Source organism: Apodemus sylvaticus, chromosome 12 (assembly GCF_947179515.1).
Source record: "Apodemus sylvaticus chromosome 12, mApoSyl1.1, whole genome shotgun sequence".
NCBI classification, from domain to species: domain Eukaryota; kingdom Metazoa; phylum Chordata; class Mammalia; order Rodentia; family Muridae; genus Apodemus; species Apodemus sylvaticus.
Window position 1 is genome coordinate 71,313,023 of NC_067483.1, and position 21,695 is coordinate 71,334,717.

The 21,695-nt window shown below is 37.3% G+C and overlaps 1 protein-coding gene across 1 annotated transcript in view; it reads left to right on the forward strand.

The window, feature by feature from the left end:
• Kifap3 (kinesin associated protein 3) overlaps positions 1–21,695 on the forward strand; it is a 131,225-nt gene that overhangs the window by 86,849 nt on the left and 22,681 nt on the right. The window contains exons 18-19 of the mRNA XM_052200611.1: positions 13,632–13,821; positions 17,635–17,734. Coding sequence (XP_052056571.1) covers positions 13,632–13,821; positions 17,635–17,734 — 290 coding nt within the window. The remainder of the gene's footprint in view (positions 1–13,631; positions 13,822–17,634; positions 17,735–21,695) is intronic.

A 21,695-nucleotide genomic window follows, 5' to 3' on the forward strand; every position in this document is an offset into this window, starting at 1 on the left:
TAATAAAAAGTTAGTTTTTGCTTTTTTGACAAATAATATCAGCCAAAAATCAACTATTATTTTTAAAGAAGCCATTCATTATTAAAAATAAAAATAAAAGATCAGAAATACTTAGTTCTGACATTTCAAGTGAAATTAATAGAATTTCTAATGCTATAAGGTATATTCATGGACTGTAGGTAACTTGTGACTAACTCATCTTTAGGGGAAAAACAAAGTCATCCTTTCTCTATAATGGTCTGTAGTTAGACCTTTGTGAATTATCTGCCTTCTAATATATTATCTTCTTGCAAATAACCTTCATTACAGAATAGAAAACCTGATAGACCTGACAGTTTCCTCTTGAGGTCATATACAGTTAAACAGGTTCAAGGTTATATTTAGTTAGTACTTTGGCTAAATTACATAGAATCTGTGATGGACCAGGCTTCACACGGGAGCAGCAATCCAACGGGAACAGGGTGAAGGAGCAGTGGGCAGACAAATAGACACCACACAGGGTTGGAGCTGAATGTGTTTTTACTAAGTCAAAGCAGCAGATTATATAGACCAAAATTTGACAATGATCACAAAAGATTAAGTCAAGTGGTTACATAAAGGTCTATATAATGGTTACATAAAGCTTTATTAATTCATGTGAACTTCAAGCACTTAAAGGTAGAAAGATTCCTGACCTGCAGCTTTTACTTTCTGTTTCCTAATCTTAACTGGCACAGCGTCTTTTCACTCTGTGTCTTTATTCAAAGACCTGAGCATTTGTTTTATTCTAGCCTAAAATCTACTCTTTTGCACTCCCATCTGAATGCCATACTCCATCTCTAGATTGAAGCTTCTCTATCCAATATCTATGAGTTTTAAACAATTGTGCTTTGAAGTTATCCTGTCATTCTTTGCTCCTAATCTCTCCAAGAAAGACAGACTGAACCAAGAGACATGTTTGCCTCTGTCTCTTTTATAGGAACACTACTTTCATTTGCCTTTTCTTGGAAAAGAGTCTTTTCAGGACATTTTGCAAATAATTCCTCTTGCTGCAACTGGTCCCATATACTTATTCCCCCTCTTTGGTATTGTGTATCCTGTTTTAGTCACTGCTTGAAGGACAGGAGGAAGTATGGCAACAAAAGGAGGAACTGCTCTTAAACCTCCTCAATAGCTAGTTTCCAAGGAACATGGCCTTCTCGAGCATGGAAGCAGTCTCCATTGTCAATCCCAGCAGCAGCAGCGCCAACACAAATCACTGTAATCGTAAGAACTGCAGCAAAGTTCAAAAAAGTACTCAATACACACATAAGAACTGCAACAAAGCACATAAAGGTACTCAATGCACACATCTTTTCAGGAAGCTGAGTTTCTTGAACTTTATGCCTCAATCTGGTGACCAGGTCACACAGACTCCACTGGAATTGGTATGGCACACTCTGTCCCCAGTACCTATATTATCGCTTAGTACTTTCTTACATTTGAACTACCCAAATCGGTAGCCTGTAAAACTCCATGCACATTATTTTTAAGCTCCCTCCCCAGTAATCTCTCAAGTATAGCTATATCAGAAAGGACATAATTAAGAATAAAATATGACTTAATGTACTTACCAGACTTAACATCACTTAGTCAAAAATTCAACTCATTTACAAAATCTTAGAGCTGAACGTTGACCCTGTGGGTCATTTACTATATTCTCCTTCAAAATAGCAGACTGTCCAGTGGCCTGTGTATCCCATCTAATTGCTTCTCTCTACTCCAGAAGATGACAGTTCTGCCATAACCCTCACCAGCCTTGTCCCAAGTCAAATTACCTCAATGTTCTAGGCCTCATATTTTGTCTATGTAAAACAGGAACAATTACAGAAACTACTTCCAAATGTCCTCACAAGTCACTCATCAATGTCAGACATGCACCAAGTGTCCTCAGAATAAGATTTGTTTTTCATTTATCGAGACAATCTATGTAATCATTGAATAGATGAGTATATAAATTGCCATCACTTCTAATCATTGTAACCATATCATTAATACAAACAAAAGCTTAGCATTTGGACTTATTGTTGATATCTGAGTATGGGTTCTAATGTAGTTATAAGGGAATAAACATCACTTTTAAATAATATTAAAATTCTGTCAGATGAATAATGATTATTATTTCAAAAGTAAAAATCAATAATTAATGTTTATGAATGGCTCTTACTTTTGCATAAATTACATTAGGAAACAAATTTACACTATTAGAATTGTAAATGGGTATCTATTAGAAAAGAAGGAAAGGGATTGAAGAGATGGTTGAGCGGTTAAGAACACACTGGCTGCTCTTGCCCAGGGTTGAATTCCCTGCACTGCCATTGTGGCTGACAACTGACTATAACTCCAGTTCCAGAATATTTGAAGCTCTTTCTTGACACCCAGGGGCACCAGGGTCACATGTGCTATACATACATGTATGAGGCAAATCATCATCCTTATTTTATTTTTTTGTTTTTGTTTTTTCTTTTTAATTTTTTTGCTATTTACTTTTTTTTATTCGATATATTTTTTATTTACATTTCAAGTGATTTCCCCTTTTCTAGCCCGCCACTCCCTGAAAGTCCCATAAGCTCCCTTCTCTCCCCCTGTCCTGCCACCCACCCCTTCCTACTTCCCCGTTCTGGTTTTGCCCTATACTGCTTCACTGAGTCTTTCGAGAACAAGGGGCCACTCCTCCGTTCTTCTTGTACCTCATTTGATGTGTGGATTATGTTTTGGGTATTCCAGTTTTCTAGGTTAATATCCACTTACTAGTGAGTGCATACCATGATTCATCTTTTGAGTCTGGGTTACCTCACTTAGTATGATGTTCTCCAGCTCCATCCATTTGCCTAAGAATTTCATGAATTCATTGTTTCTAATGGCTGAATAGTACTCCATTGTGTATATTTTTATACCACATTTTTTGCATCCACTCTTCTGTTGAGGGATACCTGGGTTCTTTCCAGCATCTGGCAATTATAAATAGGGCTGCTATGAACATAGTAGAGCATGTATCCTTATTACATGGTGGGGAGTCTTCTGGGTATATGCCCAGGAGTGGTATAGCAGGATCTTCTGGAAGTGAGGTGCCCAGTTTTCGGAGGAACCGCCAGACTGCTTTCCAGAGTGGTTGTACCAATTTGCAACCCCACCAGCAGTGGAGTAGTGTTCCTCTTTCTCCACATCCTCGCCAACACCTGCTGTCTCCTGAATTTTTAATCTTAACCATTCTGACTGGTGTAAGGTGAAATCTCAGGGTTGTTTTGATTTGCATGATGCTTCTCCGCCATCCGAAGTTCTTCAGGTGAGAATTCGTTGTTTAACTCTGTACCCCATTTTTTAATAGGGTTGTTTGGTTTTCTGGAGTCTAACTTCTTGAGTTCTTTATATATATTGGATATTAGCCCTCTATCTGATGTAGGATTGATGAAGATCTTTTCCCAATTTGTTGGTTGCCGATTTGTCCTTTTGATGGTGTCCTTTACCTTACAGAAACTTTGTAATTTTATGAGGTCCCATTTGTCAATTCTTGATCTTAGAGCATCAGCTATTGGTGTTCTGTTCAGAAACTTTCTCCCTGTACTGATGTCCTCAAGGGTCTTCCCCAGTTTCTTTTCTATTAGCTTCAGCGTGTCTGGATTTATGTGATCCATTTGGATTTGAGCTTAGTACAAGGAGACAAGGATGGATCAATTCGCATTCTTCTGCATGCTAACCTCCAGTTGAACCAGCACCATTTGTTGAAAAGGCTATCTTTTTTCCATTGGATGTTTTCAGCCCCTTTGGAGGATCAAGTTGCCATAGGTGTGTGGGTTCATTTCTGGATCTTCAGTCCTGTTCCATTGATCTGCCTGCCTGTCACTGTACCAATACCATGCAGTTTTTAATGCTATTGCTCTGTAGTTTTGCTTGAGGTCAGGGATACTGATTCCCCCAGAATTTCTTTTGTTGCTGAGAATAGTTTTAGCTATCCTGGGTTTTTTGTTATTCCAGATGAATTTGAGAATTGCTCTTTCTAACTCTGTGAAGAATTGAGTTGGGATTTTGATGGGTATTGCATTGAATCTGTATATTGCTTTTGGCAAAATGGCCATTTTAACTATATTGATTCTACCGATCCATGAGCATGGGAGGTTTTCCCATTTTTTGAGGTCTTCTTCCATTTCCTTCTTCAGAGTCTTGAAGTTCTTATCATACAGATCTTTCACATGTTTGGTAAGAGTCACCCCAAGATACTTTATACTGTTTGTAGCTATTGTGAAGGGGGTCATTTCCCTAATTTCTTTCTCAGCCTGCTTATCCTTTGAGTATAGGAAGGCCACTGATTTGCTTGTGTTGATTTTATAACCTGCCACTTTGCTGAAGTTGTTTATCAGCTGTAGGAGTTCTCTAGTGGAGTTTTTGGGGTCACTTAGGTAGACTATCATGTCATCTGCAAATAATGATAGTTTGACTTCTTCCTTTCCAGTTTGTGTCCCTTTGACCTCCTTATGTTGTCGAATTGCCCGAGCTAGTACCTCAAGTACAATATTGAAAAGATAAGGAGAAAGGGGAAGCCCTGTCTAGTCCCTGATTTTAGTGGGATTGCTTCAAGTTTCTCTCCATTTAGTTTGATGCTGGCTACCGGTTTGCTGTATATTGCTTTTACTATGTTTAGGTATGGGCCTTGAATTCCTGTTCTTTCCAAGACTTTAAGCATGAAAGGATGCTGAATTTTGTCAAATGCTTTTTCAGCATCCAATGAAATGACCGTGTGGTTTTTTTCTTTGAGTTTGTTTATGCAGTGGATTGCATTGATGGATTTCCGTATATTGAACCAATCCTGCATCCTTGGGATAAAGCCTGCTTGATCATGGTGGACAATCATTTTGATGTGTTCTTGGATTCGGTTGGCAAGAATTTTATTGAGTATTTTTGCATCGATGTTCATAAGGGAAATTGGTCTGAAGTTCTCTTTCTTTGTTGGATCTTTGTGTGGTTTTGGTATCAGCGTAATTGTGGCTTTGTAGAAGGAATTGGGTAGTGTTCCTTCTGTTTCTATTTTGTGGAATAGTTTGAAGAGTATTGGTGTTAGGTCTTCTTTGAAGGTCTGATAGAATTCTGCACTGAAACCATCTGGTCCTGTGCTTTTTTTGGTTGGAAGACTTTCTATGACTCCTTCTATTTCTTTGGGGATTATGGGACTGTTTATATGATCTATTTGGTCCTGATTTAATTTTGGTATTTGGTATCTGTCAAGGAAATTGTCCATTTCCTCCAGATTCTCCAGTTGTGTTGAGTATAGTCTCTTGTAGTAGGATCTGATGATTTTTTTGATTTCCTCAGTTTCTGTTGTTATATCCCCCTTTTCATTTCTAAGTTTGTTAATTTGGATACTTTCTCTGTGCCCTTTGGTCAGTCTGGCTAAGGGTTTATCTATCTTGTTGATTTTCTCAAAGAACCAGCTCCTGGATTCGTTGATTCTTTGTACGGTTCTCTTTGTTTCCACTTGATTGATTTCAGCCCTGAGTTTGATGATTTCCTGTCTTCTACTCCTCCTGGGTGAATTGGCTTCTTTTTGTTTCAGGACTTTCAGGTGTGTCATTAAGCTGCTAGTGTATGCTCTCTCCATTTTCTTTTTGGAGGCACTCAGGGCTATGAGTTTTCCTCTTAGCACTGCTTTCAATGTGTCCCAAAGATTTGGGTATGCTGTGTCTTCATTTTCATTAAATACTAAAAAGGCTCTGATTTCTTTCTTAATTTCTTCTTTGACCAAGGTGTCATTGAGTAGAGTATTATTCAGCCTCCATATGTATGTGGGCTTTCTGTTGTTTTTGTTGCTATTGAAAACCACTCTTACACCATAGTGATCTGATAGGAGGCATGGAATTAGTTCGATCGTCTTATATTTGTTGAGGTCTGCCTTGTGTCCAATTATATGGTTGATTATGGAGAAGGTACCATGAGGTGCTGAGAAAAAGGTATATTCTTTTGCTTTAGGGTGAAATGTTCTATAAATATCAGTCAAATCAAATTGGTCCAAAGCTTCAATTAGTTTTACTGTGTCCCTGTTTAGTTTCTGTTTTCCCGATCAGTCCATTGAGGGGAGTGGAGTGTTGAAGTCCCCCACAATTATTGTTTTAGGTGCAATGTGTGCTTTGAGCTTTGGTAAAGTTTCTTTTATGAATGAGGATGCCCTTGCATTTGGCGCATAGATGTTCAGAATTGAAAGTTCTTCTTGGTGGATTTTTCCTTTGACCAGCAAGAAGTGTCCCTCAGTGTCTCTTTTGATGACTTTAGGTTGAAAATCAATTTTATCTGATATTAGAATGGCTACTCCTTCTTGTTTCCTGTGACCATTCGCTTGTAAGGTGGTCTTCCAGCCTTTTACTTTAAGGTAGTTTTTATCTTTGACACTGAGGTGTGTCTCCTGTATGCAGCAAATTGTAGGGTCCTGTTTCCTTCTCCAGTCTGTTAGTCTATGTCTTTTTATTGGGGAATTGAGACCATTGATGTTAAGAGATATTAAGGAATAGTGATTATTACTTCCTGTCATTTTTGATGTTCTTTTTATATTTGAGTGGTTATCTTCTTTTGGGTTTGATGAAGGAAGGTAGCTATCTTGCTTTTTCCAGGGTGTAGTTTCCCTCCTTGTATTGGAATTTTCCTCCTATTATTCTTTGCAGAGCTGGGTTTGTGGAAAGATATTGTATAAATTTGGTTTTGTCATGGAATATCTTGGTTTCTCCATCTATGGTGAATGAGAGTTTTGCTGGGTATAGTAGTCTTGGCTGACATTTGTGTTCTCTTAGAGTCTGCATGAGATCTGCCCAGGATCTTCTAGCTTTCATGGTCTCTGGTGAGAAGTCTGGTGTGATTCTGATAGGTCTTCCTTTATATGTTACTTGGCCTTTTTCTCTTACTGCCTTTAATATTCTTTCTTTGTTTAGTGCATTTGGGGTTTTGATTATTATGTGACGGGAGGTATTTCTGCTCAGGTCCAGTCTGTTTGGAGTTTTGTAGGCTTCTTGTATATTCATAGGCATCTCTCTCTTTAAGTTGGGAAAGTTTTCTTCCATAATTTTGTTGAAGATATTTGCTGGCCCTTTCTGTTGTAAATCTTCACTCTCATCTATACCTATAATCCTTAGGTTTGGTGTTCTCATTGTATCCTGGATTTCCTGGATGTTCTGGGATACAAGCTTTTTGCATTTTGCATTTTCTTTGACAGTTGAGTCAATGGTTTCTATGGTATCTTCAGCATCTGAGATTCTTTCTTCCATCTCTTGTTTTCTGTTGTTTATATTTGTATCTATAGCCCCTGATTTCTTCTCAAGTTTTTCTATCTCCAAAGTTGTCTCCCTTTGTGATTTCTTAGTTGTTTCTACTTCTGTTTTTAGATCCAGGATTGTTTTGCTCAGTTCCATCATTTGTTTGTGTTTTCCTGTAATTCTTTAAGAGATTTTTGTGTTTCCTCTTTCATGACTTCGGCCTGTTGAGGGTTTTTTGTTTTGTTTTGTTTTGTTTTGTTTTGTTTTGTTTTGTTTTTGCCTTTCTTCTTTATTGGCTTCTGTCTCTTGGGCCTTATTCTCCTGCATTTCTTTAAGTGATTTTTGTGTTTCCATTATACGGGTTTCTAGCTTATTCATGTTCCCCTGTATTTCTTTAAGAGATTCATTTATGTCCTTTTGTGTTCTTCTAGTAGCATCATGACCAGTGATTTTAAATCCAAATCTTCTTTCTCTGGTGTGTTGGAATAACCAGGACTTGCTGATGTTGGAGAGTTTGGTTCAGATGCTGCCATATTGCCTAGATTTCTGCTAGTAGCATTCCTGCGTTTGCCCTTCGCCATCTTGTTCTCTGGAGCTAGTTGGTCTTGTCTCTGGCTGGTGTTTCAGCCTCCTGAGAGGCTCTAGGGCTATTTCTGCAACACTGTATGGCAGGATTTCCCCTGTTGCAGATTGCTGATGTGCTGTCCTCCTCTTGGGTGCCCTTGCAGCCCTAGTGTGCTTTGCCCCAGATTGTGTCTGTGAACCAGATGGTGCCCATTTGTTCCTTCAGGGAGTGCTGAGGGTGTATGCTGCAGGGACCTTTTCTGCGTGCTGATCACTCTGCTGGCCAGCAGAACTCCCAACCGGGTTGGTGCACACAAGGCTAGCCTCGCTGCTCAGGCCCTGAGTCTAGGCAAAAGCCTGGCAGGCCAATGAGCAAAGTTCCCCTCAGCTGTGAGTGTTAATTGGGTCAGGTGGCCAGGATGGTGTGTGCGCGCGCTCCCTGAGAGTGCTGGGAGAGTCTGCTGGGCTAACAACCTCCTGGCCAGGTCGGCACACAGATGGCCCACCGAGCAGCCCAGGGCCTGGGGGGCAGTCCAGGGCCTGACCGTCTTAGACCCCTGCTATGCCTGCCTCGGGCTATGCCTGTTAGCAGGTTTTGCCTGCTAGGACTCTCTGGCTTCCTGTAGGCAAAATGGCGGTGGCGCCCGCACGCACGCGCTGGCCTGGGCAAACAACCTCCTGGCCGGGTTTGCACACTGGTGGCCCCCCGACCAGCCCAGGGCCTGGGTGCAGGCCAACGCCCGTCGGGCTTAGACCCCCTTGATGTTGGTCTTGGGTTGTATTTGTGTACCTCAGTCTGTCTGATCTCTCTGGCATCCAAAAACCAAGATGGAGCCCAGTCTCTCGTAACTGACTGGAGGGAGGCAGAGTTCTGATGTGGCTTCTGTGTGATGAAAGGTGCTGTAAATCCGCTGCTGCTTGCAGCCTGGCTGGCCAGCAAAGGTCAGTGGTCGTGGACGCAGGGTCTGCCTGGACCCTGTCAGCTTGGTTCCACTGCTGATGGCCCTTCCTCTGGACCAGCCGCTGCTGCTGCTGTGGCTGCTGCCGCTGCCACCGCCACCCTCTTTTACCAGGAAGCTATTGTCTGTTTTTTGTTTTTTAAGACAGGGTTTCTCTGCATAGCCCTGGCTGTCCTGGAACTCACTCTGTAGACCAGGCTGGCCTCGAACTCAGAAATCCACCTGTCTCTGCCTGCCAAGTGCTGGGATTAAAGGCGTGCGCCACCGCCGCCCGGCATCATACTTATTTTTAGAAGAAACTCTAAAAACTTCTTTAAAAAGAGAAAGAACACCTAATATTTGATAATAAAATTGCCATTTCCTTTCACCTCACATCAGTCAGAATGGCTAAGGTCAAAAACTCAGGAGACAGCAGGTGCTGGCGAGGATGTGGAGAAAGAGGAACACTCCTCCACTGCTGGTGGGATTGTAAGATGGTGCAACCACTTTGGAAATCAGTCTGGTGGCTCCTCAGAAAACTGGACATGGCACTTCCGGAGGACCCTGTTATATCACTCCTGGGCGTATACCCAGAGGATTCCCCAGCATGTAATAAGGACACATGCTCCACTATATTCATAGCAGCCCTATTTGTAGTAGCCAGAAGCTGGAAACAACCCAGGTGTCCCTCAGCAGAGGAATGGATAAAAAAAAATGTGGTATAGTTACACAATGGAGTACTATTCAGCCATTAGAAACAATGAATTCATGAAATTTGTGGACAAATGGATGGAGTTGGAGAACATCATACTAAGTGAGGTAACCCAGTCTCAAAAGATCAGTCATGGTATGTGTTGGGGTTTTGTCTAAGCTCCACCCCACACCTACCTGGCAATAGCCAGGTATGCCCCGCCCCAGAGATCTGGCCCACTATAAGAGGGGCTACTTGTTCCTCCTCTCTCTCTTTGCTCTCTGCTCTCCCACACACTCTCTCTCCTCTCTGCCCCTGGGGCTCTTCCCCCCTCCACCTGGTCATGGCCGGCCTCCACTCCCTCTATTCTCTCTCTCTCTCTCTCTCTCTCTCTCTCTCTCTCTCTCTCTCTCTCTCTTCTCCCCTTCCTTCCCGCCCGCTACCCCTTCCGTATCTTAAATAAAGCCCCACGTGGAGCTATCTGGTCTAGCGTGTCTCATTGCGGCTCACGGTTCCACCGGGTCCGCGGCGCGGTGCCTGTGGTGCGCGCGTGTAGGCACGGGCGAGCAGTGATCAGCCACAACTCAGGGAGCAGACAGGACCTCCGAGCGAGCACAGAAACAACAGTATGCACTCACTGATAAGTGGATAATAACCTAGAAACTTGGAATACCCAAGAAATAATCCACATATTAAATGATGTCCAAAAAGAACAGAGGTGTGGCCCCTGGTTCTGGAAAGACTCAATGCAACTGTATAGGGAAATACCAGAACAGGGAAGTGGGAAGGAGTTGATGGAGGAACAGGGGGAGGGAAGAGAGCTTATGGGACTTGCGGGGAGTGGGGACCCAGAAAAGAGGAAATCATTTGAAATATAAATAAAGAATACATCGAATAAAAAAAAAAGAATAAAAGAAAAAGAAAAAAAATTGCCATTACCAATACTGTCCTCAAGAGTGCACCATCTTCACCACCTTTATTTGAAAGTAAATGTTACATATTTTTTCAAATAAATTCATTGAATTTTATTTACATATCAAAGAAAACACCATCGTTTTCACAGAATTTGTTAGTAAGTCAGAGAAAAATGAATTTAATCCCTGGTATTATTGCTTGTTCAATAACAGTACATGACATATTTCCAAGTAAATGTGTTTTTTAGCAGAGATAGTAATGGCTAAGTTATTAATATATATGGTAAAAATTGTGACATTTTAGGTTTAAATAAGTAAGCAAAGGCACTTGTTGGAATTAAAGATGGAAATGAGCACAAGAAGGTTCAAGGAAGAATCACTCACTGGCAGGCCTTAGTGAATGCCGTAGTGGAGAAGTTAGCTTTAGAAATCCAGCCGGTAATTCAGGATAGCAGAAACTTCAAGACACATCAATCACATGGTAGCTAGATAGATAAATATATAATGGAAAATCAATACATAGACAAATGGATATGCACATATGAAGATAGATGATAGAGAAATTGATGGAAGTTTTCCTGAAAGTCACTTTCAATTTTCCTACCATTGAACTAGCAATAAAGAACACATTGAATTTTCAGATTTTAGTATTATTAAAAAATAGGTTATTGCCAAATTAGTTTTACATATATTGTCATGATTGCCTGTACCAAAAGATTCAATAGAATATAAATGGATGCTTATCATGGACATTTAGAACAACATGTAATGATTAGCTAGGTCACACAATAAGTTGAGGAATATAACCAAACTATGCAGGGATTGAAAATATATTGTGTTGCCTTCCTTACCAAGGGTTAAAGAGGCAAGAGAGGAGAACATTTTTTATGCTCTAGTTAGTTCTTGGAAATTCTTTAGGCAAACATAAACAGAAGGAATGAGCTAGAAGGGTCAGAAGCCAGGCATTGTCATAGACCTCTTAAGGTTTCATGGGAAAGCAGAGAAGAACTAATGGCATCAGTGTCTAAGGGACCATTCCCAGTGCACTGCAGTGTGTTGACTTAGTTGCTCAGAACAACAAATGGCTTGTTAGTATGTCAGATAACTGTCAAGTTTGCTTGTTTATTTATAGCACATTCTGCTTCTCAAGTCAACCTTCATCAGAAAGGCTAGAAAGGAAATCATACGTATATTTTATTGGAGGTTCCAAATGTAATTTCAGTAGTAATTCACTTACAGACAATACATACTTTTAAATATACAATATGAAATACCCAATTTGACACTTTTAAGAGATTAATTGACAGACTAAAGCTCAAAATTGAATAAGTCAATTTTAATCCAAAATTATTACTATAAAGTTTCAGAGGTTTTGTTTTGTTTTGTTTTGGGGTTTTTTTTTCCAACACAAGCTTTCTCTGTGTAGCCTTGACTGTCCTAGAACTTATTCATGTAGACCAAACTGGTCTAATATTCTCAGAGATTCACCTGCCTCTGCCTCCCAAATTCTGAAATTAAAGGCATGTGCCACCACCCCTGTCTTTCAGATTTATTCTTAAATTCTGTGTTAGTGATTTGTACTTGAAAATCACCTTGGTCTTCAAAATGTCTTTCTTACTTCACCTCTTATTTCTCATGGTCATTGTGGCAATACCATTACAGAGCACCCCAAACTCCTTTCTAGTGGGTGTTAACCAAATATATTGAAAACTAAGATAAAAGAAACCAAAAGCTCTGGGGTTCAAATGAGAAGCCGTGTTTTGAGCACCATCTTTATTGTCATTTCTCCTGTCCACTTTTCAAATTAATTTGCCCATCAGAAATAGCCTTAAAACACTTAAAATAGATATATCATGCTTCCTACAGTCTTAGTACCAAATAAGATCCAGAAGAAATGAGGTTAGTATATGAAGGCATCTGCATTGCCAAGATAATAACCAATGGAAGCATCCTAACTGTCCATCAGCTAATGCATAGATTAAAAAAAAAAGAGTACAAACACAGCATGCTCTTCAGACATTGAAAATGAAACTCTGTTGCTTACAGTTGCAATGGAAGGACCTGGATATTGCTATGATACATGAGTTAAACAGACACAGAGCAGTATGACCTCAGCCATGCAGGATATAAATACTTTACCTCATAGAGGTTGAAAGTAAACGGAACTACAGGGTTTAAAGAGTTCAAAAAAGAGGTGGCCACTGCGTATTGAGTTAAGATAGAACAGGAGGTCTAGGTGTGTTATCATATGGTTGAATGGCTACCTAACTATAATGTGCTGTGCATCTCAAAAGATTAGAAGAAGTCAAATATTTTTTGCTATAAAGAAGGGATAAGTGAAGTACATGTGTTGACTTACACCTATAACTGTACAATTCAGAATATATAGATGACAATTCCCACAAGGTCAGGGCTAACTTGATCTACCTAAAGGTGTTACAGGACCTAGAACCAAAAAAAAAATTAAAAATTAAATTAAAGAGAAATATTTGAGGAAATATATATGTGGAACTTCATGTAAGAGTTATATATGACTCAAATATCACATACTACCCCAGAAATGCATATATGATTTTCTATATCTCAGCAAGAAAAAATTTAAAAACAAATAACTACAACATATGAAACAAATAGCAATATTAAGTTCTTTAAGAAACTCTAAACAATTGCCAGTATGTACTTCATATTTCTTTAACCAGGAACTTTCCGTGAATCAAGTGTTAGAAACACCTGCCAGTGAATAGACAATAATCATTTCTCAGAAACTTATATTCAAAACCAGATGAGCATTAAAGAGTTATAACTACTTTCATAGAATGAAATTAAATTCAACTGTGCTATATATATTTTTGAAATGAACCTTGTCATCAATTAAAAAACAGTATTTTAGAGGTGTTTTTCTCCCCTTACTATTATCTGAACTAAGAGGTCATGCTAATTACTGTCATGATTCCCACAAATACTAATGGACATAGACCTCACTGGAGGCAGAGGCAGGCTCTTCACTTAAGATCTGGCAACAGAACCCATTTAAATGTGAGTTTGTGATGTGTAGACTTGTGGCATCTGTCCCCGCCATTGTGATGAGTAATCTGTTCAGCCACTTGTTTGGCATATGCTCCATGCTCTGTATGGCTGAGACACACTTCTGGACAGGCATTTTAAATGTTCCCTCTGAGCCTAGTGAAGACCCTGAAGATTCTCTCCTCATGGCAAAGTGTTACTGAGCACCATGCAGGTGAACTTACAGAGTGGCTGTCGCTCTTTGTGATAGGAATATGATGAAGAGTGGGCCAAGAAAATTCAGAGTGAGAAGTTTCGCTGGCATAACTCTCAGTGGTTGGAGATGGTGGAGAGCCGTCAGATGGATGAGAGCGAGCAGTACTTATATGGTGATGATCGGATTGAGCCATACATCCATGAAGGGGACATTCTTGAAAGGCCTGACCTTTTCTACAACTCAGGTAAGGTGATGACCAAAGCAAAGCATGCACTTCCTTAGTGTGCTATGAAAAGGGATCTCATCTCCTTATCATGCACACTCCCAAACTCTAAGTACACTTTAGTATCTAAGTGGTCTTCTGTTAATAATTTCATGTAATAGCAACTAGGCACACCAACAAACTAGTAACATTATTTTTTCCAAGTTAGTCTTTGGTGTTATCTCCATTTAAAGTATGTGTAGCCAGGGCAGTCAATGCCTGCTGGATGCTTTCCACTGTGTAAGTTAAACAAATGTCTTCAGGATGTCTGAATTCTAATCAGCAATGTGACACTCATTCTGTGTTCTACATCTGTTAACTATGTAACTTTTAAATTTCATTTATTTTTTCTTATTCAGTTAAGCAGTTCAATACTACCATGGTTTGTTTTAATCCTAAACTAATAAACTATCCCTTCTAAACTGTGATAATACTTTTAAGATTATAGTCAATGTTACTCAAATGCTGTATTTATTATTATAACACTGTTGAACATGGCTGATTACAGGGGTATGTTTGCCACAAAGATGGGAAAGTTTCACATGTTATGCTTTTAACATTTTGCACTATCAATATCATCAATATTAGCAGTACTGAATTGAAATCATTTACAGTTGAGACAAAAGAGAGGATTTCCAATGAAGTCATGTGGAAGACTCAAAAGGATTAGACTGAAGGGTATCTTGGGGGTAGCGAGCCTTCCTCACATGCACAAGATGTGGCTTCAGTCCTGACACCAAAGAAAAAAGAAAAATAATTAAAGTAATTATAACTAAATTAATGATAATTTGTGGAGTATGATCAATAATTGGATGATAATATAATTTGGCATTATATCTGATCATGATTATTAATATCACATTAATCAGTAATACTGTTCACATATTTTATTTATGTGTCTCACAAATACTGAACAAATTTCTCATATATGTATCATATATCATTTTATATTTAATATAGACATCTGAATTCCAAAACAATAAGCTCCAGTATGCAAGTGAAATGGCTTCCTTCCTAACCAGATTCTACAGCAGTTATGAGGTACTGCTCCTTTCCAGCCAGATGGTGTAGGACACTAGTTTCAGCACACTGGAGCTTCTGAGCTTAAAAGCATGTGACTTTTCTTACATGTTCAGAATTCATGAAGGAAAATAATGCAAAATATATATGATAATTTTGTTCCCAGGAATCATGATATTCTTAGAATCAAGTTTCTTGTTTTGAAGATTGATAGCTACTTTGTCAGCATTAATCAATTCTAAGTATCTGCAAGACAATCACTACTCACAGCATTTGTTTAAAAAAACTATTTTAACACAGTTAACATTTCAGAACACATCTTTCTTTAGGTTATACCACATTTCTAAAATTATTTAAATCAGTGTCTTAGAATGTGAATTGTAAATATTTTACTCTATAAGTTAATCATGATACTATTAGTTTTATATATATACATGTTTTATTATCATAAAAGAATATATGCCTGTCTGTATGTATCTATCTATTACAAACTGAAATTTAGAAACAGTGATCACTGGTGGAAAAATAAGTAACTTTTAAATACATGAAGAGTGAGCCTCATCCTAAACATCCTTTGTTTCTTGTACACCCACATCCTGACAGTAGATGATTAGCCTTTAACAGTGCAGGCTTTATGCTGAGTTTGGAGACATTAAATCCTACAGGCAATTTCTCAATACTTTTTATTTCATAGATGTTTGCCATTTCCTTCCATGAAATCCAAGAATTAGATGAACCTCTGTGCCATTTCTTTTTATATCTCACAATTATGTCAGCCCCTCTGATAATGTGCAGTTATGTTTCAGAAACATCAGGGAATTTAGGAGGTTGTCTTAAATATAGGATTAATATCATTTTGGTATTTTACTTTAGTCTATAATTTGTAGGTTTTTCAAATGCTGATCTTGAGTTATTTGGTTTTAATTTTGCAAAATTTCTTAGTATTTTAATTTAACCTTGTTAACATTAGCCAGATTTTGACAAAATACAAAATACAAAATTTGTTTTTTTTTTATCTTCTTAACTTCTTTCCTGTCCTTCTATTGTGTCTTGGAATTCCACATGATTCTATTTTGTATCTCAATGTTTACCTGGTATTGGATTTATAGAATATTTAGTTTCGAGCAGACATAAAGCCAGAACCAAATATCACTTTGACTTTTTAGATTTTAATTGAAGTTCTACTATTTTAAACTTAGTAAAAATAATAAGATTAGTACTAGTTGTATACACTACCAATTCAACAATTAAATAATAGCTCAAGACATTAATATGTGGTTTATGTCAAGTGGCTAGTATGGAAATTTTATGAAAATACAAAGCACTCTGCTTATACTTTTGCTAACTACACTAATTAGATTGACCATTTAAGCAATTTTGAATATACTTTTATTTCAGACAACTTTCATACATATATTTATTTGTATGGCATGGCATGTGTCTAGAAACCAAAGAACGACCTGCCTGAGTTGGCTCTCTTTGACCATGTGCATTCGTTATAACAAACTCAGGTCCTGAGGCTTGGCAGCAGTGCCTTTACCCATAGAGCCATCTCACGCAAACAAATGTCATTTAAGTCCTACTAATATTTGAAGACTCAAATCAGTTTTTCCTTTGATGTAGCCTCTCCTCAAGTAGGATATTCTAACCTTTATTAATAGTAATTCTTCTATATTTTACAGTGTTAATACTCCCTTGTTACATATATCTACTATTGTGTAGTATTTGTAAATAAATTATTTTGTTGTATCCAAATAGAAATTTTTCAAAAGGAATAATGTGTATTTATTATGTATATTTTGGTATCATACTATTCTAGATTCAGTAATCTAGTACAGAAAACTCAAATTCCTCCAAGCCATGCAAATAGAAGGCATATACAAAAGATATGTTTTACCCTTTAGTATATGAGGGCATCCCTGAAGCCATAATACAGATCTCTTAGTGGCCAGTAATTGTTATTCCTCTACATCAGCCTGCATATAGCAGCCTGTTTGGAGTCTTGGGACGACTGAGAGAAAGTGATATAAGTCTTAAATCATTTTTTAAAATTGACAGGCTGAGGCATAAAAACAGAGCTCTCAAACCACACAGCAGTATAGAGCTCTTTAGAAGATCATGTGCATCTGACACCATGATGGTATAGCTATATCATAATTAGTAACTAATGGAAATCAAGTTTTTTAAAGTGTTTTCATCTTGTATAGCTCACCCATTTAAGACCATAGGATGTATAAACAATTTCATATAAAAAGTTGATAACAAGTTTGTGCTTTAATGTTTGCCACTTAAATTGTCAAATGGTTTTTACTAACAAACTAATTTTGTTATATTCCCAATTATGACATATAACTGAAGCTATGTGAATACAAAATGAGAAACATGCTGAAGTTTGCTCTGTGCCAGCACCATGGCCCTCCATGCCCCCTTTGCCTTTCCTCGTGACCTTTTGTTAGCCTAAGCCCTCACTCTCCTCCCTACCACACCTGATGCCTTTCTCTGCTTTTCATCTTTTCTTGTCCACACTTCTGTAGGTACCTGTAGGGCAGTCTGTCTTGTTTCTGATTGCACTGGCATTACCAAACACTCAGCGACTGCTGTATTATTATGATAAGTCTTAGCGTTTCAATATGTATGACCTCCAGGGATAATAGCATGACCTTCTGATAGTTTTATTTACAGACTAAACAGGTTTCTAATGTGTTGCTCAGTAAGGTAATTTTTACTTTATTCCCTATAAATGTGTCTGACTAATCACTGTTTGGCTCTTTGCAGATGGACTGATTACCTCTGAAGGAGCGATAAGTCCAGACTTCTTCAATGATTTCCACCTCCAGAACGGAGATGTGGTTGGGCAGCACTCATTTCCTGGCAGGTAAGCAATGTTCCAAGAAAGAACTCAGGAGAGGCATGGCATCTCCTTTGTTTTTTAAAAGCTGGAGTTTTCTTGAGTCTGCCATTTCTCTGCCTTGGTCATTACAAGGAGGGTAAAAACCTTTCATCTCTTCTGGAAAATACTTATTTTTTTTTTTAGTTAATTAATTAAAAAGTAATGCTGTGTTGCTTTAGAAAATGTTATTTGAAAAAGACAATAGTTTCCAATAATGAACACAGATTATTTCCTAGTGTATCCAAAACAAATAAAATACAAGAGGCACGTGGCATATGGTTTAACCACATTCATGTACCACCTTGTAGAAAAGTTGCTATTTTCATTAGTAGAAGACTTTTATAATTGTAACATTGGCAGTTGGCAAAACTTAAAAGGAAAACAATATCTCATAAGCTAGGATTGTTTTATAGTTGTAACAAAGTTGACTGTAGCAGCATCCAGCTTCATTACTAATGTTCTTACAGATTTTTTAAATTGTTGCCAAAAAGTATAGAAAACATTTTCCTCCTGTGCCCTCCCTAGAGGTGCAGTGTTTTCATTCCGGCAGACCATTGGAATCTCATACTGAGCTATCAATTGAACAGGAAGAATCGTATTTTCCCTAAAGTGTTTTTCTTTTAAGTTACTGATTTAGTTTCTATTTTTCAAACCCTATTTTTGTAACACAGGCTATATTTATCTGTAAAATATTTTTCATATACTATAATTTGATCATATTTTTCTATACCAACTTTTGGCTTTCCCACTCTCTCTTAAAAAAATAAAAAACAAAAGTCAAAAGAACAAATAAAAGCTCAATAAGACAAAAATAACAAACTGAAACATAATACACACACACACATACATACACACAAAATATGAGTGTTTTGTATAGGCCAACTACCCCTGAGTATGGGGATTTCCATGGAATTTGTCTGATCTATCTGTTGACACTGCATTAAGAAAAACTCCTTTCTTTCTTCCCCAGCATGTATTGCTTGCTCCTTGGTTCAGGGTGGGACTTTGTATCCAAGTCCCTTCTTCCATGCTGGAGTTTTGTCTGGTATAGACCTGTGCAGGCCTTGTGCATGCTGTTGTAGTTTCTGTGAGTTCAGATGTGCATCAGCCCTGTCATCTTTGTATGATCCTGTTCCTATGGAGTTGTTCATCACCTCTGACTCTTATAGTCTTTCTGCCTCTTCCCAGAAGATCCCTGAACCTTGAGAGGAGTTTGATAAGCACTTTCCATTGAGAGTGAATTGCTCTGTACTTTTTCCAGTTGGGAGTTTCCATGTTAATTGCCATCTATTGCAAGAAAGAGTTTCTTTGAAAGGGTTGAGTGGTGTCCTAATGCTTATTTTTAGGTGTCATTTTATTGCTGTATTTATTTAGCATAATAATAGTGGTAGGTTTTCTCCTAGGGACAATAAACTCTCTATTCTCAAGTTCTTGACCACTTTATCAATGTCAAGTATGAGTTCCACCTCATGGATGGTCTTTGAATCTCATGAAAAACAATGGCCATTACTCCTACACTTGTGCCTCGACTACACCAGTATGACTTGGAGGGAGTTTGCTATTGAAGGCTGCAGTGTTTGTAGCTAGGTAACATTAAAGATTACTTTTCTCCCCAAGTAGTTTGCCAAGTATTTTCCAGCACCATAAATGCTAGTCAGTAGGGTGAAGTATCCAGTTGGACATCAGCTTAGTTCTCCATGTTCAATGACATAGTGGTGTTTTATACAATACCATCTTACTTTGAGGTTGTCAAGGGTAACCAATAACAAAGGCTAAATCTTTTTTTTTTTTTTTTTTTCCCCCCGGAGCTTTGGACCAAACCCAGGGCCTTGTGCTTGCTAGGCAAGTATTCTACCACTGAGCTAAATCCCCAACCCCAGGCTAAATCTAAGTGATGCATTCATCACCTTTTCCTGACTAGTGTTATCTCAGTGATCAATTGAAATGAATTTGATACAACTATAAGTATGGTAGTTGATATAAATAGTATTGATCATTTATTATATATAATCTATTTTATAAATAACTATATTTTTGAAATTGTACTCTACATTTTTAAAGCAAAAATTACATCTGTTTTACAGATAAAGAAAGCACAGCTAATTGATCCAATAGAGGTGATCTAATATGCATTGATACACTGCGTGGAAATACCAGCTCTATACATAAATTCATAGCAAAGCTATCTTTAAATTATGCTTAAACTGCCTCATCTAAGTGATATATTCATAAAATGTGAAGTTTAGTCTTCTATAGTGGCCTCTCAATAACAACACAAGAAATAATTTCATCAGTATATTTGGTTGACATATTAAGAAATCCCTTGCCTCAAGACTTAAAAGCTAACGATCACTTAATACTAAAAAAATGACTTGGATTTTTTTTTGAAGCATCCGGAATTCCAGTTATACACATTTAATTAGCTTGTATAATTATTATTTATAACTAAAATGAAAATTCACAATACAAGTGTTTTCTGTAAAATTAAAAATGAAAGTTGATTTGGGTATATGATCTTATAACAAAAAATGCTTATATCATTTATAAACCTAATTGTTCTGCCATTGTAATTACTCTTTCTCTTTTGGTAAAGAGTAAGTATTGTCCTATAAATGGCAATCTAAATACAGCAGACTGCTATAGATCTTGCCTTACTTCCTTAAATAAGGCCTGTTTTCATTTTTGATGTAATTCAATGGCTTCAAATAGGTTAAACATATTGATTAACATTGAATATGTAGTCAGGAGTGTGGGACATGTGTATGACCCCAGCCTTCAGGAATATGAGACAGGAAGGTCCAAGGTGAGCCAGGGTCATATGGTGAGTCTCTGTCTCCACATTTTCCAATATGAGAGTAATTGAATATATGTCAGTAAATCTTGAGATCAATTCAACAAAGTTTATCATTTTTAATTATAGTTTATAAAGCAACATAGCTTTAATGAAAGATATATTCAGTGATAATTTTTCATATTTTAAATTTTTCAATATGTTGCTTTTTATTTCTGTTAAATTTTAGTGGCTAGGAAAAATCCATATAGAATTTATTTATTGAAAACTACTGTGATATAGTCTTTTATGAAGTAAAGAAACTACTTAAATATTTATTTTTACCCTTGAAAATAAACCAAAGGCTTTTTTAAAAACAAAAGTAATAAACTTACTGTAATTATTTTGAGTTGAGAATTGTTTATCCTTTAAAAAACTTTCCCTGAAATATTATCTTTAAGAAATGTATAAGCTTTAAATCCTTTTAGCATATTGCCTTCTCTTTTTATTTGTAGAAACATAATTTACTGTTAATTTATTTGAGCTTTTGTAGCTAACAAATTAGATGAAAAGGGATGCTCAAATGTGTCAGTAGAGATGTGGTTTACAGCAGAGTGGAGGATTTCTGTACCTTTTGTTGCAGTTATTATTCTGGAATAATTCTTAGTTAAATAAGTGTATTCTTAATTTACTTTTTCATTTGTTCAGATATTTTTAGTTATTTACAATTCTCTTTTTAAGTGATGATTTGTATTTATTCTTTGAGAATCTCATACATACAGAAACTGTGTTTTGATTGTATTTACCTCCCATTTCCTTCCTGCAGCTCCTCCAAGATAAGAGTCTCCTTTGACAGTGAGAAACATAGATCTTAAGTTAGGCATATTTATTTTAATTCTCGAAATACTTAAACATATTAAATTGCTATAATTATTCACACATTTTGTTACAATGATCTAGCTTTGTGATGTTCCCAATATGAAATCTTAAGCTACAAACTAGCTCTCAGTTTCTGATATCTAGGAGATAAACTTTAAAACTCATTAAACAACATCAACTCGAAATGCTGATTATGAAATTTTCTATTTATTAACTGACTTTAAATAATATAAGACTATTTTTCCATAAACACCCCATTCACTAACCCGAAATTGTCTTCTAACTCTCACCTCTCCT